At 45.1% G+C, this 19,289-nt stretch overlaps 5 protein-coding genes across 5 annotated transcripts; 3 read left to right on the forward strand and 2 right to left on the reverse strand.

Annotated features, from left to right (window-relative positions):
- Positions 1 to 251: 251 nt before the first annotated feature.
- C8R40DRAFT_1154409 (major facilitator superfamily domain-containing protein) lies at positions 252 to 3,132 on the reverse strand. The gene is made up of 13 exons (XM_046229587.1): positions 2,495 to 3,132; positions 2,343 to 2,439; positions 2,186 to 2,280; positions 2,044 to 2,122; positions 1,853 to 1,973; positions 1,730 to 1,784; positions 1,582 to 1,661; positions 1,465 to 1,517; positions 1,369 to 1,401; positions 1,176 to 1,301; positions 1,034 to 1,111; positions 893 to 945; positions 252 to 834 (listed from the first exon to the last, which is right to left on the reverse strand). Exons 1-13 carry the CDS (start codon positions 2,998 to 3,000, stop codon positions 426 to 428), a joined length of 1,785 nt encoding a protein of 594 aa, XP_046081212.1. The 5' UTR covers positions 3,001 to 3,132; the 3' UTR covers positions 252 to 425.
- A 1,920-nt stretch (positions 3,133 to 5,052) lies between these two features.
- Positions 5,053 to 7,256, forward strand: C8R40DRAFT_1073570 (uncharacterized protein; the record flags this gene model as incomplete). The annotated part of the gene is made up of 18 exons (XM_046226599.1): positions 5,053 to 5,208; positions 5,289 to 5,302; positions 5,356 to 5,415; positions 5,483 to 5,540; positions 5,722 to 5,739; positions 5,794 to 5,819; positions 5,882 to 5,907; positions 5,969 to 6,003; positions 6,065 to 6,089; positions 6,206 to 6,221; positions 6,287 to 6,326; positions 6,391 to 6,491; positions 6,546 to 6,605; positions 6,662 to 6,689; positions 6,745 to 6,802; positions 6,905 to 7,002; positions 7,028 to 7,061; positions 7,207 to 7,256. 18 exons carry the CDS (start codon positions 5,053 to 5,055, stop codon positions 7,254 to 7,256), a joined length of 903 nt encoding a protein of 300 aa, XP_046081213.1.
- Positions 7,257 to 8,426: 1,170 nt separating this feature from the next.
- C8R40DRAFT_1268267 (uncharacterized protein) lies at positions 8,427 to 10,273 on the forward strand. The gene is made up of 6 exons (XM_046233993.1): positions 8,427 to 8,759; positions 8,986 to 9,053; positions 9,163 to 9,217; positions 9,665 to 9,818; positions 9,898 to 10,019; positions 10,093 to 10,273. The coding sequence occupies exons 1-6, from the start codon at positions 8,675 to 8,677 to the stop codon at positions 10,098 to 10,100; spliced, it is 492 nt and encodes a 163-aa protein (XP_046081214.1). The 5' UTR covers positions 8,427 to 8,674; the 3' UTR covers positions 10,101 to 10,273.
- Positions 10,274 to 10,384: 111 nt separating this feature from the next.
- Positions 10,385 to 11,204, reverse strand: C8R40DRAFT_1268268 (uncharacterized protein; the record flags this gene model as incomplete). Its single annotated transcript, XM_046233994.1, has 3 exons — positions 10,385 to 10,759; positions 10,818 to 11,042; positions 11,095 to 11,204. The coding sequence occupies 3 exons, from the start codon at positions 11,202 to 11,204 to the stop codon at positions 10,546 to 10,548; spliced, it is 549 nt and encodes a 182-aa protein (XP_046081215.1). The 3' UTR covers positions 10,385 to 10,545.
- A 7,057-nt stretch (positions 11,205 to 18,261) lies between these two features.
- C8R40DRAFT_1176037 (uncharacterized protein) lies at positions 18,262 to 19,048 on the forward strand (the record flags this gene model as incomplete). Its single annotated transcript, XM_046232443.1, has 2 exons — positions 18,262 to 18,291; positions 18,353 to 19,048. 2 exons carry the CDS (start codon positions 18,262 to 18,264, stop codon positions 19,046 to 19,048), a joined length of 726 nt encoding a protein of 241 aa, XP_046081216.1.
- Between the last annotated feature and the right edge of the window lie 241 nt (positions 19,049 to 19,289).

Consider the following 19,289-nt stretch of genomic DNA (forward strand, 5'->3'; position numbering starts at 1 on the left):
TCCATCTCTGTCTCAAATGAGCTTACGAGTTAAGCACTTTCGCGCTCCATATGATGAGTTAATTCCATGCAGCGAGCCTACTTCATTTGCGTTGAGTTGCAGAGAGTTCAACCTCAAGACTGCATGGATTTCACATCAGTGGTATTCCTGGGCAGATATGTCTATGGCTTCCACAAGAGAATATACAGTTGAAAGAATATTAGCTCTGCATACCGTACTTTATACGGGATACATATCCACTCGCGATGAATGTCAGGGAGCACTGGGTTTGTGCAAGCCAGTAGTGACCCGAGTCTATAGGGCGAGGTCCGTATCATCATCCTAAGCCAATTGAGGAAATGACTGGTGAAATCTGCGGATATTATATATATGTCGATCTAAACACCTTGTCACTTCTAAATAATCTGTGCCAGTGTATGTAATCATCATCTCTCCGGTGAAGACACCGACCCCATCTCAACATCCCCACGTAGACCATGATCCTCATCCATCTCAGGAATTCGCCCTTGTCCTATACCCGGTGCCTTCTCCAACATCAACGCCGCCTTCGCCTCCTGCTTCAAGGCTTCCTCGTCGCCTCTCAAAAGCTCCTTATGTCCAATCATCACGACACTAGCTACAAACGCAAGGACGGTCAACGCAGTGTTCAGAATGAAGACGTCTTTAAATCCTTTGTTGTAGCCTTGGACGAGAATATGATCAGCTTGAGAGGATGTGAGTCCGAATTTGGAGAGATCGGAGGGTTGTAGGAGTAGAGACGGGTTGTTGATTATGGAGGATATTGTAGAGGGAGGGAGGGAGAGGGTGTTCATAGACACACGCATGGCATTGTTTCTGAATATTGTATGAATATTATGTACTACATTTCGAAAACTCTGAAGAGGTCACTTACAATAGAGCAGCGGAAGATGGGAGAGCGAGAGCACCACCGAGCATCCTCAGGAACTGATAGGTAGAAAGAGGAACATTAGTTTAGCAATAGCCGAGGGGCGAAGGCCCTTTCAGAATAGCATAAAAAGCAACAATTACATACATTCCTCACTGCAGAAACCACTGCCATGTCCTTCCTCTCAACACTAGCCTGAGCAGCGACCGTCGTTGTTTGCATTGTCTGATATCGTAGCAGTGGGTTACTACCGCAAGCGAAATTGAACGAGGAAAAAAGGTATACGTACCGCTCCTATACCAAGACCTGCAATAACCATAAGAACTACCATGACCACTCTACTTGTCTCCGCGGTAAATATGGTCATGCAACCACACGCGATAGCAAATGTCGCAAAGCCAAGATAAATCATTGACTATACATATGTATACATTCATGAGGCTTTCCATGGTCAGATAAGCATGATTTAAAATAAAACTTACTCGATATTTTCCTGTCCGACTGATCCAAATTCCCTGAATCGCATTATATAAATATATGATGATGACAGAGAGCTCTCATTAGGAGGATTTACTTACAGAGCCTACTGCAGATGAAACCACAGTTACAAGTAACGGGATGATGAATGTACCTAGGTAAGTTAAAGAGCAAATGTCATAGATGGAGCGGAGCAAGGTTAATGCAAGAAAACGTACCGGAACGAGTGGATGAATAACCCAAGATGACTTGAAAGAATTGGGGGAGGTAGAAGAGCATTGAGAAAAACACGAATCCGCTGTGATTGACATGAGTTAGTAATGTACTAGGAAGATACTGGACCCAGCGAAGAAAATTTGACTGTACTTGACAAACATGCAGATGTATACACCGACGACTGTCATGTGTCTGAAGATATACACTGAAGACGAGAACGATTGAGCACCCACTGGACCCCATACACTGACTCGGGGAAAGATTGAAACATACTCGGAACGAGCGGGAGCCTCGCCACTCTTGATTCCCATAAGCAGAAAATACCAACTGCGACTATTCCGGCGATTAAAGGCCCCAGGACAATTGCTGACTTCCAAGGGAAGGTGACTCCACCCTTGATCATGAAGAAGCTGATTGTCAGTAATATAACGGGTATAAGTAAATGTATGGAATTTGTCCCTCACCCAGACTAAAGGAAGCATGATCATCGTACAGGCCGCAAGAGTCAGGAATACGCCGACGTAGTCAATCATGAGTAATTTGCTAGGAAAAAATTGGGATGGTGAGTATGTAGGAGTTATAGTAAACAATAGTTGCTGAACGCACCTGCGCATATCTCCTTGTACAGGCTTCAGAGGTAATAGAATTAATATAGCTATGCTTGCAAACAATGCTACTGGGAGAGTGATCCAGAAGGTCCACTGTGAGAAGGGAGATGATTGAGATCTTACAGTCGGTTTAATTCAAATAACTCTTTACTTACACGCCAGCTAACATGCTGAGCAAGAGCACCACCGATGATAGGACCGATTGTATACCCAGCAGCAGTCACTGCTCCAGCATATCCTATGAACTTTCCTCTAGAGTGAAATATCGTGAGCAAACAATCTTAACCAGGACGAGAATTTCATATACCGATCTCGCAATGAAACAACATCAGAAACCACTATCTGAACCATACTTGTTGCGCCTCCATCTCCAACACCAGCAATCGCACGGAACACTATCAGCTGGATGATAGATTTCGAAAACCCTGCAACCAGATTACCAAGAATATATATCCCCATCGCCAATATAATAGCAGCCTTTCGACCGAAGATATCAGAAAGACGACCGTATAAAGGCTGGAAGGCAGTCGATGTCATCAAATACGCAGCAGGAATCCAGGCTGAGACTGAACCAGCGTTGAACGCGGCGGCGACGGTGGAAAGAGAGGCGGAGACGACGACTTGGTCTAGAGTTGTGACAAGGTTACATAGGGAGAGAGCGAACATGACAACAATTATTTGACGCGGAGGAAGTAATCTGGTCTGGTCTGTTAGTTGAGGTTCTTTTGGTTGCGTGATATTATGATTGGTATTAGGTACTTCCGCGACCTCTGCCGTGTGTATTGGGGCCCTCGTTGTTGAGGTCTGGGACATCCTTGCAGTAGAAAGCAGGAAGAAAGGAAGGAAGGAAGAGGAAGGTATATAATGTGTGATCGGAAGCTAACCGGGTGCTGATGAAATCGAATGACTGGCTCTTGCTTTGACGCCGTGGGTGCCGGATCCGGCGACCTTCTTAACTCACGATGTTGCTCAACGAAAGCAAGAATTTGAGCTCTGATAATCCCCATCTATCGTTACCATAATTGCGCTCTACTTATAACAATTGCAACTCATAAAATTTTCCAGCTCTATTTCTCTCTCTCCCTCCCTGATGAAGCGGTATTGCCCTTCAAAGCACCTTGAAAGAAGCTTCTATAACTACCGAATCGTGCTTAAAATCGTACAAACGGTGACTAGTAACTGTTACAAGGCAGTTTATCAAAATACAAATGCCGTAGATTAAGGACAATTAGTAACGCATAACACACTGTATTTAGCAACTCCTTTTCCCAGATTGGCAAACCTGTGTACTCTAACTACCTTCGACGTGCCATTGATGTTTACGCTTGTTCACCACAACCTGGCCTGAGCCCAAACATCGTTGTCATCCCCACCTCTCTTGGAAGTTCGAACCTCTAGTACAATGCATCCCTTCCCTTCCTCCCCTGTCTCCTCCTCTTCCTCCTTGTCTACAAACTCCACCGATTTGTTCTTCATTCAATGTCAACAATCCAAGCAAGATTTCCAAACTCTCCGTCATTGATACGTTCATCGCAATTCAACTCAGTGTATGGGAGCATTCAAGGAGTCCTGTTTGTTTGTAAGATGACTGACTCAAACTGGAGGGGTACATCTTATCTTAAGCTTGAAGTTGAGTCTGTTATGGAATTTTAATGAATGAACTTTTCTCCCTCTACACTTGTAGAGCTACATGCTTTTTCCATGTGTTGCAAAATCTCCCCATTGAAGCATCTCACACATGATAACAACAGTACCAATATCTACTTAATGATCGAGTACCCGAGTCTTCGAATTCCTCAGACCATGGAGGTCCAAACGTTCAATATTAATTCCGATTGGTACGTTTTTCGCTTAATGTCCACGGAAAATCTTACTCACAACATCTTTGCCGCTAAAATATTCATCAATCATGCATCATTCTAAGTGAGCATATAGCTCAGTGACCACTCATTGTCCTTTGAGTTACGAGTGAAAGATTGCGGGAAGATGTGATATATCATAGGTAGAGAGATACGTACATACATAGGTATGTACGTGTATTGAAAAAAAAACTCACCCCGTAAGTTTTATCAGTGAGGAGATGGTTACTGAACTGATGAGGGAGTGATTATCAAAATGGTTAGGAGAAGGATTTTATCGTGTTCATTGCTGTGGTGGAATGCAAATCGGATGGATAAATAATATTAACACCTGCGATTCTGGAAACTAATGCACTGATGCAAGGAAAGGTTACATACAAACACTGTAGATTGTGGATGAATGTCAGAGTCCCCAGTACCATTAGGGACATGCATGGGTTCCGAGGATGATGGTAAAAGTGTGCTGTCATATCATCAGTAATGTAGTGTCTCAATCGGTATACTAACCATTTACTTGCATCTTACCAATCTTGCAACCTCTAACTTCCTCGTAGTAGGACAACCTTCATTCAATCACAACATTTCTTCTATTTTGAACTGCTGTGCAATGAGCTACCTTGACACCAATGAGAATGAAGATTCGGCTATGTTGGCGTAATATTTGTGATAGAACCATATCGCACATCCAACCAGAGACCTGCAATTCGAAATGATTCTCTGCAATCTGTCTTGGTTGTCTAGATAACATCGGAATTCTCTTGATACCCAAATCTTACATAGGCCTTCCCGTTGTTAAAGCTGTGGAAACACAGATAGCTTTTTTTATAAGACATTGCATCTGTCATTGCGTGTGCTGGATACTGTTGTAATCAATCTGTTAAACAAAGATTCCACAAAATGCCAGTGCAGAATGCTGGCATTCCCTTGGAGTACATAACGGTACACATTTTTTCTGGAATTGGAGAGCACTTCCTTCTCAGCCTAACTCTGCAACATTTGACACAGGATGTCCTCCGTTTTTGACCTGAAGTTCCTGAACAATACACTGGGTGCTGGACTTATTGGCTATAGCATTTCTTGTGTTATATTCGGTATCTTCACAACACAGACTATTAGTTTCTATCATAAATATAGGTCAGATCCTTTGAAACTGAAAATCCTAGTATGTTGCTCTTCAATTTTTTTATTCCATCCCATATGTCAGTGATCAAGGTTACTGAGCTCACTTTTCGTGGATGACAGGTCGGAGTGGTCTGGTAAGTGCACAAGAAATCATACAAAATCGGAACATGACTTTTGTCATTGTTAGGTGCATAGAATTCATTCATCAAACACTGGTTGCACATACTGTATATCATTACCTTGTTTTGTAGGTCTTGCTTATTTCTGACTCAGATGTTCAAGGTCAAGCATTGAATTCTTCTGTGGCCTTCTAGGTGTTTTGGTTCACCAATAATTATTATCTTAACGGAACCTTTGGTGTGGTCATTTGTGGTGAGTAGCTTGTGAAAATTTTGCTATTTCTTGTGCATCATAGCCTATCTGTAAAACCTGGAAATTTAGCCAAGAGCACAGCAGTATGCTTTACAGCACTGTTTAGCCAAAGCCCATTCTGTTGCAAATTGTCCAGGTTTTACAGATGAGAGCATTGCCAACAAATTGAATTTGTTTATAGACTCTGATCATGGTTAGTGTAAGTACATTAAAAGTAAATTTTCCCTCTGTTCACATGTGTCTCTTCCTATAGACTGTCTCAGGAAGCATTGTCAAATTGTAAGTTCATATCCCATGATCTACCAGAATTCCAAAGTTCCAACACGTGATTCAACTGATAGCTGCTCTATCATACGGATTTGGAGATGTAAGTACACCAGAAATGGTTTTCACAGTCTGATCTGACACTTTTCCTGGATTATTTAAAGTTAGTAATCATAATATAATGGTTACCGCTGCTCTTGTGCGTTGGTCATTCCGATCTGCGGATAACAGATACACCTCATATCTATTCTTATTTTTAGTCAATGGTAGTATTTGCTCAAATAGGTGAATAATCTACTTGTCTCAGTTGGGTCTTTTATCAAACATATTGTATAGGGTGGATACTGGGTGATGTTATGTGTCATCTTGAAAATCAAAACACTGATGCATCTCCAAAAAAGTCTTTGAGGTTAGAGTGTAAGTAAAATGCTTTCTCACTATTTTCCCTGTTGACACCGATTTTCTGACCCCAATTCCTGCAGATTGCAACTGCAGAATGCTCTTGGTCTGGCGAGTATCAAGGTGTGATTCAAATGAATTTTGGTCATGAATTATCATTTTAATACTTGCAATTTCTTTCCTTAAGGATGTGGCATCAGGAGCACTGGCTACAGGTGCATTAGGGGACATTCTGCTTGCATTGGCAATGTGCTACTATCTTCGAAAATGGCGAACAGGATATCAAGAGTAAGGAATTTATTTTTTTCACCTCGACCTGACTCAACACCATATCTCTTATAGGCCGGATTCACTACTTAATCGCCTGGTTCATTATGCATTGAATACAGGTGTTATGACTAGGTACTTTGTCCTCAGTCATTTTCATCCTCCTTCCTGAAGCCTGATATCTCTAACAGCACTATGAGTGTCCTGACACTGATCCTGGTATGATCTGTATTCATCATACTTATTCTCTGGTTTGTAAACATTGGAAAATCAGTATGATACATCTACATCAAATTTCCAATATATGGGGGTGTATTTGGTGCTTTCTAAGAGTATGTTCCCTGAATCCTTCCTTCATCTAGAACTTGGCTTAATTTCAGCAGTGTTTGCTGTTTCCCTCATTTTTTCCCTCAGTACGCGGAAACAGGTGATAGGTGAAGTAGGGGATGAATTTACACAAACAAATGATGGTTTGGGCTCTCTCACCACCATACCGGAGCTGGCGAGGAATGTGAATGTGAATCCTGTCGAGGTTAGTGCATTGCATATTCTAACAGACCAATAATGACATTAGCATTGGTGCAATTGGAGGTCAATGTCCAGAACAAAACAATAAATGCAGGAGATCAAGCTTATGAGGTCTTTGATGGACATGTGAGTAACAATTGTTTATTCCTAATTCATTACATATGTATTTGTGCCTTCCATTTCCTGCACTAAACTCATTGATATACAGTTGAGATTCCAGCCCCTCCCTCCTTCGAAGAGAAGATTCGAACCAACTAGGGTTCAGAGAAGTACTTGAAGACAGAACATCAACAGCACAACGTTCAGAAAGATTCAAAAGTTGAATTCTTCCATTTCATTCATGATGATTCCCTTCCCATCCTTTTCCATCCCATTGCCTATTTTGAGTAGTTCACACCACACTTGCATCATGATATTTACATTCAATATTGATAGAGCTCTAGAGAATTCCATGGACTTGTTACCTTGATAGTGCTATTTGAACTTGTTTCCTTGATAGTACTATTTGGACTTGTTACCTTGATAGCACCATTCGGACTTGTTACCTTGATAGTACCATCCATCCTCCTTACATGTTCATGGTATAGCAGCAGTAGTTATCCAGGTTCCGGAAGCCCCACAGACAGACAATTCAAATTCCCCAGGACCTTGTAGTACATTTTATCCCTTGTTATTTTTGGTGGCAACCCTTTCTTCGAGTATGATGCTTTCCCCATTTCAACCATCCGAATCCCGCCTCATGGAAACTCCCCCAAATTCTCATCCAACTCTTTCAATTGCCAGCAGGACACTTGGAGATTGTGTTCCTTCAAAACAGTGTATCAGTATCTGCTCATATCCTCCAACTGAATATGATTACAAGTACAGCTGAGGAAGAGCATATTTCATGTTCCCAGAACCACTTGTTAGGTGAGCTATATGTATTGCTTGAGTATAGAATAAAATATGATATGTCATATTTGTTTGCAAGTACTGCACAAAACTCCTTTGTGTTTGACTGATAACTCAGCTCTACTCCTCAGTGCAGTGTCTCTTCAACCCACCAACCACCCAATTCCAATACTCAAATTAAACAACCCAACCAAAAGATCATCCTACCATGCATTAACGGGGTAGTGGTAAGTTGTAACCTGGGTCGTTGCCAGTGCCGAAATTATTCTTTCTCCTCCGAGTCCGCTCTTGAATATCATTATACAGTGCGGGCTCCCGCCACCTCAGAAGCTCACACTGAAAGCTTGTCTCTTTGATGGACCCTGCCAAATCTGCACATGTTTTGTGTTCTGCCATCCCATCACTCTTGAGCTAACCCGTTCGATTCCCTGCATTGTCTATTTTCACTGTTCAATAGTTCTTACTCGCATCATGACATTCACAAATATACATGGAGGAATCATGACATTACAATTTCTGTGATATAACACCAGTACCAGTAGTCATTCGAGTTCCGAAAGCCCCACAGACGAATTAAGTCCCCCTGTGGTCCAGCCTATCCCAAGCTGTTTTTGACGACGACCCTTCATATATCATATATATGTCATTCCCCACCGCACCCGAATCCATTAGCACCATCTGAATCCCGCCTATCCCACACCGAAACTCCCTAAATTCAAATCCTTCCAGCGGGATGATCAGACGTTGTGTTCCTTCGAATCAATATATCGTGCTGAACTACCCCGATGTATGAGCTCATATCCTTTAAGCTTCAACAGAATCCAAATGACACTCATCTGAAGAGGCGCAGTTTCCATCACCGCTTGATAGGTATATGTATCACTTAGGTATAGAGAGATTGAGGTCTGGTTGTATTTGAGTAACGAGTCCTGCTAATGAGACTTTTGCATTGTCTCATATCGGATTTGGTGGGGTGCAGCGCCTGGCGTGCGCGTGAGAGTTGTTTCTTTCTGCCTCGGCGCTAACGCGCTAACGATCCACCTCAACCTGACCTCAACATGACAATTCTAAACAACCGTTCTGCATATGTATGTAGGACTTGTCGGCTTCTCTGACTTCAGTTGGCTGGTCGCGGCAGCAGACTTCGGTCGACTTGGAATACCAGTAAAATTGTCTTGTAACGTGAATCTATCAGGATGAGCTCTCGTTCTCTACATTAAAGAATCGTAGTTTGATCAAGCCAGGGGTGTAACATGCAACTTACTCTTTCGAGATGAGCGAGGATGGAAGGCAGGAGGGTATGGGGAGATATGAGCTCGTTATGCCTGGTACGCTACAGGTAACGTAGAGGGTTCTAACTTTGCCCCCGTCTATTTGGCGAGTTGTTTCGCACCCTTCACTTGATCTTAATCCCATCATGTCCGTAACGCGTCACCAACTTCATCTTTGTCTCCTGGGACCACAATCCGTTCTTCACTCAGCATCAAGGCCCAGGCCTCGTAATACGTTCGCATTAACGCGCATCCGATATGCCGCACTCAACTGATGCTACCAAAGTTCTAACTTAGCTCCGTTGGATAGATTAGTACGATTTTATCACCACGGCTCTTTCTCTCCGTATACTTGTCAACTACACGTCCCAGGATCTCCCTCTGTGATCCACCACCTACCTCCTACACTGCGTCATCTTGTGTCCCAAATGTTTGAGTTCGAACTTATCCAGCCGATCGAAACACACGAACACTCAAATTTAGACTCTTTGCGTATGTGTTTAGACAGGAAGTTTCGGGAGGGATGGCGACGGAGGTATACCGTGTACACTGAGTATCGAAATACGGAACCAGAGAATCAAGCGGAGAGTAGTACTTCGGGAGAGATCTCGGGGTATTATCAGGGACACCTCATTCCCTATCCCACCAACATCACAAAGTGACTACTCACAAGTCGTTCATTTATTTTTGCACAAGTCCTTGCACTCCATAGCACAATGTTCGAAGTCCATACACAGTGTTTGGATAGTTCGAGGCAATCCGCGCAAAATCATACGTAATGACGAGAACTCCTTTCCCGGTGCTATGTGCCAGTCACGGTCACGGACGAAGTGGAATATCATTGGATATTCTAATCCAGGTCAGTCATCTATGATCTCACTCCCTCCCCTGGTACTTGCCTTTGAACCATACATTTTATGTGCTCTATACAGGCCAGTAATGATTCACGTGTGTTGCTACTGTTAACAAGATTAACAACAATGTATATAATAAAGGATTTTACATTGGAAGATTCAAGAACCCTGGCACCGGTGTCACTGATGCAGATGTCTGAGTCTGTAATGTGTCGATTGTCTGTGAGTTGTCGCGGCTTAGGAGGGTTGGAACTCTGGACTCTACAGATGGATTTTTCGGACTGACACTTACTTGTCTGTTAATGACTTCAAAGGACCTCCGCAGCTGGTAGAGTAGCACATGATTGTACTGTACATTTACCCTTCTTGTGGGACTAATATAGATTCTATATTTCATTGCATGTATCTTGGAAATAACTGGAATCAAGCTACTTGATGCAGATTATCCTTGGTGCTCAATAACATACCAAGCATCACAAACAAGCTAGGAGCTAAGAAAATTTCACATACAGTATACTAGTGGTACAATCATTAAAGCTGATGCCACTTCAGCTGTGCCCGTTTTTCGGCAGAAAATCCAATAGCCTGCATAGATTTCGCAATGAGGACTTCCTTATGTTCTGCCACCCGTGCCAAAGCTCCCCGATTGGTGTTAGTACCAATATGAAGCATCAAATATGTTTCTTGTGGGTCTGCAGCAGGAGTGTCATAGTCCCAAATTATTGCAATGGGTCGACGAAAGTTTCTGTAAAGAAGAAGTTGTCACAAATTCGCCAGTCAAGTTTGAAGTTTTCGTGACATACAAATCCTTCTCTTTAACATTCCTCCATCCTTCTGCAAGAACCACTTCATTGTAGTAGTTGAGCAGTCTGCGGTCCTCCGGAGTTTCACCAAAGAGTTGTTTAGCCTCATCGACAGGAATGACCCAGCCAAGTGCATAATGTGGTGCACGATAGCCATCAATAACACTATTCACAACGGGTGGCAATTGATCGACATCCAGAACCATAGGGAAGATCTGTAAAAACCTGGAAAAGAGTCACCACAGAGAGAAATCAGAAGTTAAGAAAGGACACTCACTTCTCAGACTTGCTGGACATGATTGTAATAGAATGAATTTTGCACATCGATCTAGCGACCTTAAGTAGTTCACGGAGTTGCTCCCACGAGGCATGCCATATACGGAGCATATTCAAACAAGGAGCGCCCAGGACCGCCCAGACCAATCATACATATATCGAGGACAAATGGCCCTTGTTTATATTATAAATAACAAACTGGGAGGATATTGCTTGTAAGTAGCCTTGTTTCTCTGAATGCCTTGTTGCATGTTTGCAATTCAAACAGGGTATTTCACAAGTCATGATTCAATTGGTGATGACTTATTGAGTGACACTATTATAGCAACAGAGCCATTTGTTTGCCACGTATATAACAACCTCTTGTTCTTTGTGTTAATGATTACTCACAAGGAGTTCATCTGTATTTGCATACGCCGGCTGGGTTTGTAAAACTATAAATGAACCCCTTAGCCTGTTAGTGTTGGATTGGACTAACCATCATGAACGACAGCATACTCTTCGCTGGTATTCTTTTCGCACTCTCCTTCATACTCTCAGTGCGACTGAACCGCCGGAGGACTGAAGACAGCACCCATCCACTTTGGTCACTACTTTTGATACAATTGTGTGGCTCTGACATAGGCCGCCTCCAACCCACTCCACAGTATCGTTTGTACTATTCAGAAGAGGATATCATTGATCTAGATCCAAACAAAACAATCTCCGGATGTGACGTTGAAGTCATCCCAGACTTCTGTATTCTGCTCCATTGTGCGGCCAGGGATCAGCAAGGAACTTTGAAGTCAATTCTTGCTAACACTATGCCCATAAGACTCCCATCCCATTCTCGTGCTATTGAAATTACGTCTTCTTTTGTTCCGCTTCTGGTAGAGTTGAAGAGGCCTGTCAGCCGTAATTGCATGCATATTGATCAGTTCATGTCTGGACTGGGCACTATGATGAATAGTGCACAATTTCAGGCCATGGATCAGGTCTGTCCTTTATGTCCAATACCTAAATGAAAGCTCATGTCACGAAGCGGCAGAGGCGGAGTGACTAACGGAGCGGGAAAGCGGAGCGACTAAGCAGAACGGTGAGGCGGAGCAACTGGACAAGGCAACAAGGTGGAGCGACTAAGCAGAACGGCGGCAAGCTGGTCCCAGATAATGACAGAGATATATTGAGTATCGTAGTCATAGGTAATAATAAGTAAGCACATACCTGGTCCCAGATAATGACAGAGAGGTCAAGATAAGGGACCAGGCTATGGAGGGTTGGCTATATATACATAATCCGGTCTGCGAGAAACAACGATGTAATACTGTACAGTTTAGGAACAAGGAAGGTGGCGGAAGCCAGTAGAAGGAGAAGATGGGTCAGGTGGATCAGTAATCGATGGATCAGTAATCGATGGGGGTTTGACAGTGATGGGATGATGTATCGTACAAGTAAAGGCGTCGAGACGGTGAGAAAAGGAAAATGATAGGGGCTGCGTACTTTATGACATTACCCCCCTCCTTATGACCATTGCCCTCGATGGTCAAGGCTTTGCCGCTGTTGGGTGTTTTTTATGAAAGGCCCGAACAATTTTTGGTGCTCGACTGAGGTTGGCTGCGGGTTCCCAGGAGTTGTGCCCTGCGTCGTAACCTTTCCACTTAACCAAATATTCCAACTTCTTCCATCGAACCCGGCTGTCTAAGATCTCCTCTACTTCGTATTCCGGTTCGTCTTCATCCTCTAAGTATACCGGCTCTGGTGGTGTTGGTATTTCGCCATTAATGGAGTTACCTTTCCAGGGGTATAGTTTATCAACATGGAAGACAGGATGGAGGCGATCTAGGGATAGGGGAAGGTCAAGGTGGTAGTCTAAAGGGCCAATTTTCTCCAGAATGCGATAAGGGCCAAGCTGTCGATCTCCTAACTTTTCACTGGAAAGCTGAAGGTTAATGTCCTCTGCACTGAGCCAGACTAGGTCTCCAACTTTAAATTGATGAGCTTTCCGCTTCCCGCGTTCGTATCCCTCCTTCTGTTGTTTCTTTCCTAGGTGTAAGGCAGCTCCGGCATCTTGTCGCGCTTCTCGGAGAATCCGTATACGGTCATCCACAGCTGGAATACCGCTGCGTTGGCCCACTGGGATATTGAACAGGGGAAGATAGCCGTAGGTTAGCTCGAACGGGGACATGCCTAGCGCAGAATGAGTCCGTGAGTTAATCACAAACTCCGCCATGGGAAGGTGCTCTGCCCAGTCGTCTTGTCGTCGTCCTACATAGAGGCGGATGTATTTCTCTACTTCCTGATTTGCTCGTTCGGTTTGGCCATTAGACTGAGGACGGTATCCGGAGGTTAGATCTGATTTAATTCCTAGCCTAGCGAGAAGGGATCGCATGAGTTTAGCTGCAAACTGGGGTCCGCGGTCGGATTTAAAGTGAAGAGGAAGACCATGGAGACGGAAGATCTCTCGGTAGTAAATATCGGCAACGCCTTCAGCTGTGATGGAGCTGGTGCAAGGAATAGCGTGAATTTGTTTTCCATACAGGTCTGTGCAAACCAAGACAGCATCGTAGCCTTGGGAGTTAGGTAGCTGTGTTATCAGGTCAACCCCTACCTCTTCCCATAGACCGGATGGTACATCTAATGGTTGAGTTACGGCCCGTGGGTGTCGCTGGATCTTCTTACGGGCACAAACCTCGCATCCCTCAACGTATTTTTCCACAAAAGAGCGCAACGTAGGCCACCAGAAATGGGTACTAACCAAGTCGAGTGTCCCGTGTAGTCCGGGGTGTCCTGCAGTTGGATGGTCATGGCATTGACGGAGTACCTCAGTGCGTAGGTCGTCGTTTGCTGGTACGTATACTCGACCTCGGTAGTAGACCAACCCGTTGTCCTCTTCCCATTCGGCTATCCCATTGGCCAAGCGCTGTAGTCCGTGCTCTTTGACTGTTTTGAGACCCTCCAATACCTGTGCTTCCCGTTCTGAGGCTTTCCGGATACAATCCTCTAAGGGGTTCTGTAGGATCGAAGCTGCAATTTTTACGAAGTGGCCAGGTTTAAGGACTGTCTGTTGTCGGTTATCATCGCTGTCCAATACATGATGAACTGCCATGCGGGAGAGAGCATCAGCTTGGGTGTTTACTCTGCCAGGGCGGTGGATCATATGAAAGTCAAACCGTGACAGATAGAGGGCCCATCGGGCTTGTCGGCGGGTGAGATCTTGTGCAGTGCGCCAGAATTCGAGGTTCGAATGGTCCGTAATGATGTCAAATGGTTGAGGGAGTCCTTCTAGAAAGTTCCTCCAATCCTTCAGTGCTTCAATGATAGCAAGCATTTCTCGATCGTAGATTTCGTAGTTCCGTTCCGCTGGCTGCATGGATGCTGATCTGAAGGCTACCGGATGCCATTGGCCATCGTCTTGCTTCTGCATAAGGGCGCCTCCCGTGGCAAAGCCTGATGCGTCTACCTCGATTCGAGTAGGCCTGTCTGGTGTCCATAGAGCAAGGATCGGTGCGGAGATGAAGGCTTCTCGAAGGGTATCAAATGCTTTCTGTCGAGTGTTGGTCCAGGTAAAGCTGGTGTCTTTCTTCGTCAGGTCGTTCAGAGGTCGTGCTATTTTGGCAAAATTCCGGATAAAGCGTCGGTAGAAGTTTGCAAATCCCAAGAACCCTCGTAGTTCCCTAAGGTTAGTAGGGACTGGCCAGTCACGAACAGCCGCTACTTTTACCGGATCCATTCTCACCTCCCCTTCTGAGATGATGAGTCCAAGGTATTCAATCTGTTGTTGTTCAAATTCGCATTTTTCGGGTCGTAGGTAGAGGTCGTGCTTTTCTAACCGAGTTAATACTTCCCGTACCATTCGTCGGTGTTCCTCGAGATCGTTACTGAAGATAAGGATGTCATCTAGGTAGACTGCCACCTTGCCGGCTGCAATGAGATCAGCAAATATAGCATTCATAAGTGCTTGGAACGTGGCAGGGGAATTTGTGAGACCAAAGAACATGACCTTAGGCTCGAACAAGCCTCGGGTTGTTGCGAACGCGCCTTTCCATTCATGCCCCTTCTTAATCCGTATGTTATTGTAACCCCAGCGGACATCAAACTTCGTGAAGTATCTGGCTCCCTGAAGTCGGCTAATGATGTCAGCAACTAATGGGAGCGGGTATCGGTTCTTCACAGTGTACTCGTTCAGTTTCCGGTAGTCTTGTACGAAACGGAGTTTCCCATCCTTCTTCTTTACGAAGAAGACCGGTGATGAGATTGGTGATTTTGAGGGGACGATATAGCCTTTCCGTAGGTTTTCTTCTAGGAAACGATCCAACTCCTCCTGCTCGTTTAGGGACATGGGATAAATCTTGGTACGCATGGTTGCCGGTGCTCCAGGTACGAGATCAATCGCATGGTCCCAAGGTTGGTGGGCAGGTAATCGTTCGGAGGCGGATTCTGAGAAAACCTTCTTGAAATCACGATACTGCTCAGGGATCATTTCTTCGAAGGTTTTAACGGGTTTGTCTCGGTTGGCTTCCTCTGCTAGCTGCTGGGAGTAAGTGAATCCTGCAGCGCACCAGACTTCCTCCGTCTGTTCCTCTAGAATTCCTGCTTTTACCCATGCCCGGCGAGTTTTATGATTGGCTCGAATTCGGTGTATTGGTGGTTCTTCCACCGCTGCTGATTCACTCGGTTCAAGGGTCGCTTCTAGTGGCACCTCAATGTGGGGGTTTTCTGTGGGAGGTTCCAGTTCCGGGAGTTCGAGGATCGGGGTTTCTGTGTGAGTGGCGGCTAGATGAGTGTACAAGATCTCCTCGTCTGGGACTTCTTCTATCGTTACTCGAGGAGGCTTTACTGAAAGTCGTCCTTTCTCCCAATCAATCTCCGGATTTACCTTCCGTAGCCAGGGGAGTCCAAGGATGATGTCTTCACCTCCTAGGTGGGTGATCAGGAAGTCCATCCATCGCTCTTGATTATCCACTGTGAGTGCTAGACGTGCAAAATGGGTTATCCGTCCAGCTCGGTTAGGTGTTCCATCGATATTAAAAACGTCGATTGGTTTATGGAGGGGTGCACATCTTACATGGTTCCGGGTGACAAAATCTTGGTTTAAAAACAGGGCGGTAGCTCCACAGTCTACCATGGCTGCAGTTGTTATACTGTGATTCCTTCCTCTTAGTCTCGCATGAATTCGGAAATGTGGGGAAGTAGAGTTTAATTCCCGGATCGACGATATTGTACATGATGGGTGCGAGTCATACGAGGAAGTAGCGAACATAACAAACTGATTACGGGGTACTCTCGGTGCAGCCGAAGCGGGTACCCTCTTTAAAAACCCTGTTGAAAGCCAGAGGACGAGGAGGACATAGCGTTAGCACGATCAAGTAATTCCCTTATTTGACCAATCTGATTGGAAAAGTCCTGGTTAGGGGGGCTCGGAGTAGCAGCTACGGGTGCAGGAGCAGATGTTGGGGTCGAGGACGCGATTTGGACGGATTCGTTTGGGAATAGGGAGAATGGCGCGGGTCCCGTAGCGGATATCTGTTGGCGTCGAGGTTGCTGGCGTCGGCCTCGGTCTCGTCCGAGTCCCATGAATTTGTCTTGGCAGACTGCTTCCAGATGTCCTCGACGTCCACAGTAGCGGCAGGTGGTTTCTCGGTGTGGGCAGTTTTGCTTGACATGACCTTGGGCACCGCAGCCGAAGCATCGTCCTCGCATGCGAGCTAGGAATGCTTCCCTAGTATTCCCATTACTGGTGTGGGTTGCATCGATGTCCATAGCGTGGGGGTCAGCAGGGGTAGTATGAGCGGTATGCGTGGGAGGGTATCCAGAGTTCCGGCCAGTCATGGTGGGATCGTGCAGGTAGACATCCACTGATATGGCCCGTTTGATTGCCTCCTTCAGAGTCGGAGCAATTCCTTGGGCAATGTTTACGGTGATGAGGTGTTGTCGGATCTCTGGGAGTAATGCAGTGAAGAAACGTTCCCGTAAGTCAATATCAGACATTTCAGTCCGATCTCCGATATCCTTGAACTTCTGAGCGAATTCCGCAACTGTCTGTCCTTTACTTTGCCTGAGATTCTTGATCTCGCTACGGGCTTCCATACCTGGGTCCATTGGTTCAAACCGTTGGCTAAATTCCTTCAGAAACGCCTCCCAATTTCCTCCGAAAGGGGGATTTTCCGCATTGAAATGTAGCAGATGGGGAGTTGCCCAATCTCCGGCACTTTCTGTGAAGAAGCCCAAGGCGGACTTGATGAGTTTTACTTGGCTTTTGGCGAGATCTGGTTGTTCTGACGCCCAATTCTGGAACTGAGCCATGAAGCGACGGGCTTCAGCGCCATCTTTACCCTTGAAAACCTCGGGTTTGTTCATGCTTGACTTAGAGGATGAGCGTTCCTCCATAGCTGTAGCAAGGTTAGCTACTTGTCTGATGAGCTGAGCCATGAGATCCTCCGCAGAGGTGTTTGGGGCAGGCGGGATAGGAGTCGACATGATGGGAGTAGGCAATCGGGGCTGGGGAATCGGCAGGAAGGTTATATTGCTCACAGTGAGTGGCTCTCGGATTGAGTTCGAAAGGGCGTTGGGGCAAGGTTGAGACTGGCAATCGCGCCAAGTATCATCGTTGTTATGGGCGTGAGCTTGGTCTCTGGGGTCAAGTGCGTGCGGGAGTGCGGAGCAGTCTATACTGGCAACAGGTGTTTCAGAGTCGGGCGGAACTGGGGAAGACGTGGTGTCTATAGACCCTGCAAGGACAACCTTATCGGTAGGCTGTCAGTGCAGTAATAGATCTTGACCTAATGTCACGAAGCGGCAGAGGCGGAGTGACTAACGGAGCGGGAAAGCGGAGCGACTAAGCAGAACGGTGAGGCGGAGCAACTGGACAAGGCAACAAGGTGGAGCGACTAAGCAGAACGGCGGCAAGCTGGTCCCAGATAATGACAGAGATATATTGAGTATCGTAGTCATAGGTAATAATAAGTAAGCACATACCTGGTCCCAGATAATGACAGAGAGGTCAAGATAAGGGACCAGGCTATGGAGGGTTGGCTATATATACATAATCCGGTCTGCGAGAAACAACGATGTAATACTGTACAGTTTAGGAACAAGGAAGGTGGCGGAAGCCAGTAGAAGGAGAAGATGGGTCAGGTGGATCAGTAATCGATGGATCAGTAATCGATGGGGGTTTGACAGTGATGGGATGATGTATCGTACAAGTAAAGGCGTCGAGACGGTGAGAAAAGGAAAATGATAGGGGCTGCGTACTTTATGACAGCTCACATCAGTATTTTTAGGCCAATTGCTTGTTTTCAATTCCAAATTTTCGCCGCCAACAAGAAGTAGTATTGATTGCAGCAGTTGGTGAATGGTGGTCATTCCGCTTTGTTCCACGATCAGGATTTGTGGATACCTTCGATGGCGAAGCATATGTCCTTGATCGAGCTGAATATCTCAAGAAGGAGCAAAGAAATAACCCAGAGGCTGAGGAGTATAAGACCAAGTTGATGGATCCTGCTGACATACAAGGGATGGAACATTACGATGTGCAAGCTGCACAGGAGACTGCACAACAGACCAAGGCGCGCCATGATCAAGAACGAAATGAAAGACAGAGGCGAAGGGTGGCACAGAGGACTATTCTGCACCAGGATGCACTCAACCTTCAACATTTTGTTGATGAAACTCAAGCTAAATTGGATGGAATTTATGGCAACAATGACATTAACAACTATTCTCGGCTACGATCAGCCTGTGACAAGGATTGGCAAGATGTCTGGCATTTGGGCATAGTTGACTTCATGGAACCAGAGGTGAAAGAGAAATCGATGCTTGCTCTTAATCACCGTGCAGAGTGGTCTGGGGTGATGCGACTTGGTTCTCAAACTTCAGATAGTTATTTGAACCAAATTCAAGAATATTTAAGACAATTTGTACAGGACCATCCTACAGTGGATGTCGGCTCAAATGCAAATGTCAGTCAGAGTAAGTGATTTTGGCTTGCATTGAACTTACGGGTTGATTTCTTTGGCCTAGAATAAAGTTTATCATTGATTGCTCATTTACTCGGAGTTATTCAGGTACCTTCGATGATTCTTGGGTTGCTCTTTTCAAATCATTCTCTTTGAATTCTTCTTCCTTTCTATACCAATGTACCCAACTCAATAACTTCAATATATATTCTGGTGGTTTCAGCTTTAGAATTATACACTACCATGACCTTAACATTGTTGT

This window comes from Lentinula edodes, assembly GCF_021015755.1.
Source record: "Lentinula edodes strain Le(Bin) 0899 ss11 chromosome Unknown C8R40scaffold_48, whole genome shotgun sequence".
Taxonomy (NCBI): domain Eukaryota; kingdom Fungi; phylum Basidiomycota; class Agaricomycetes; order Agaricales; family Omphalotaceae; genus Lentinula; species Lentinula edodes.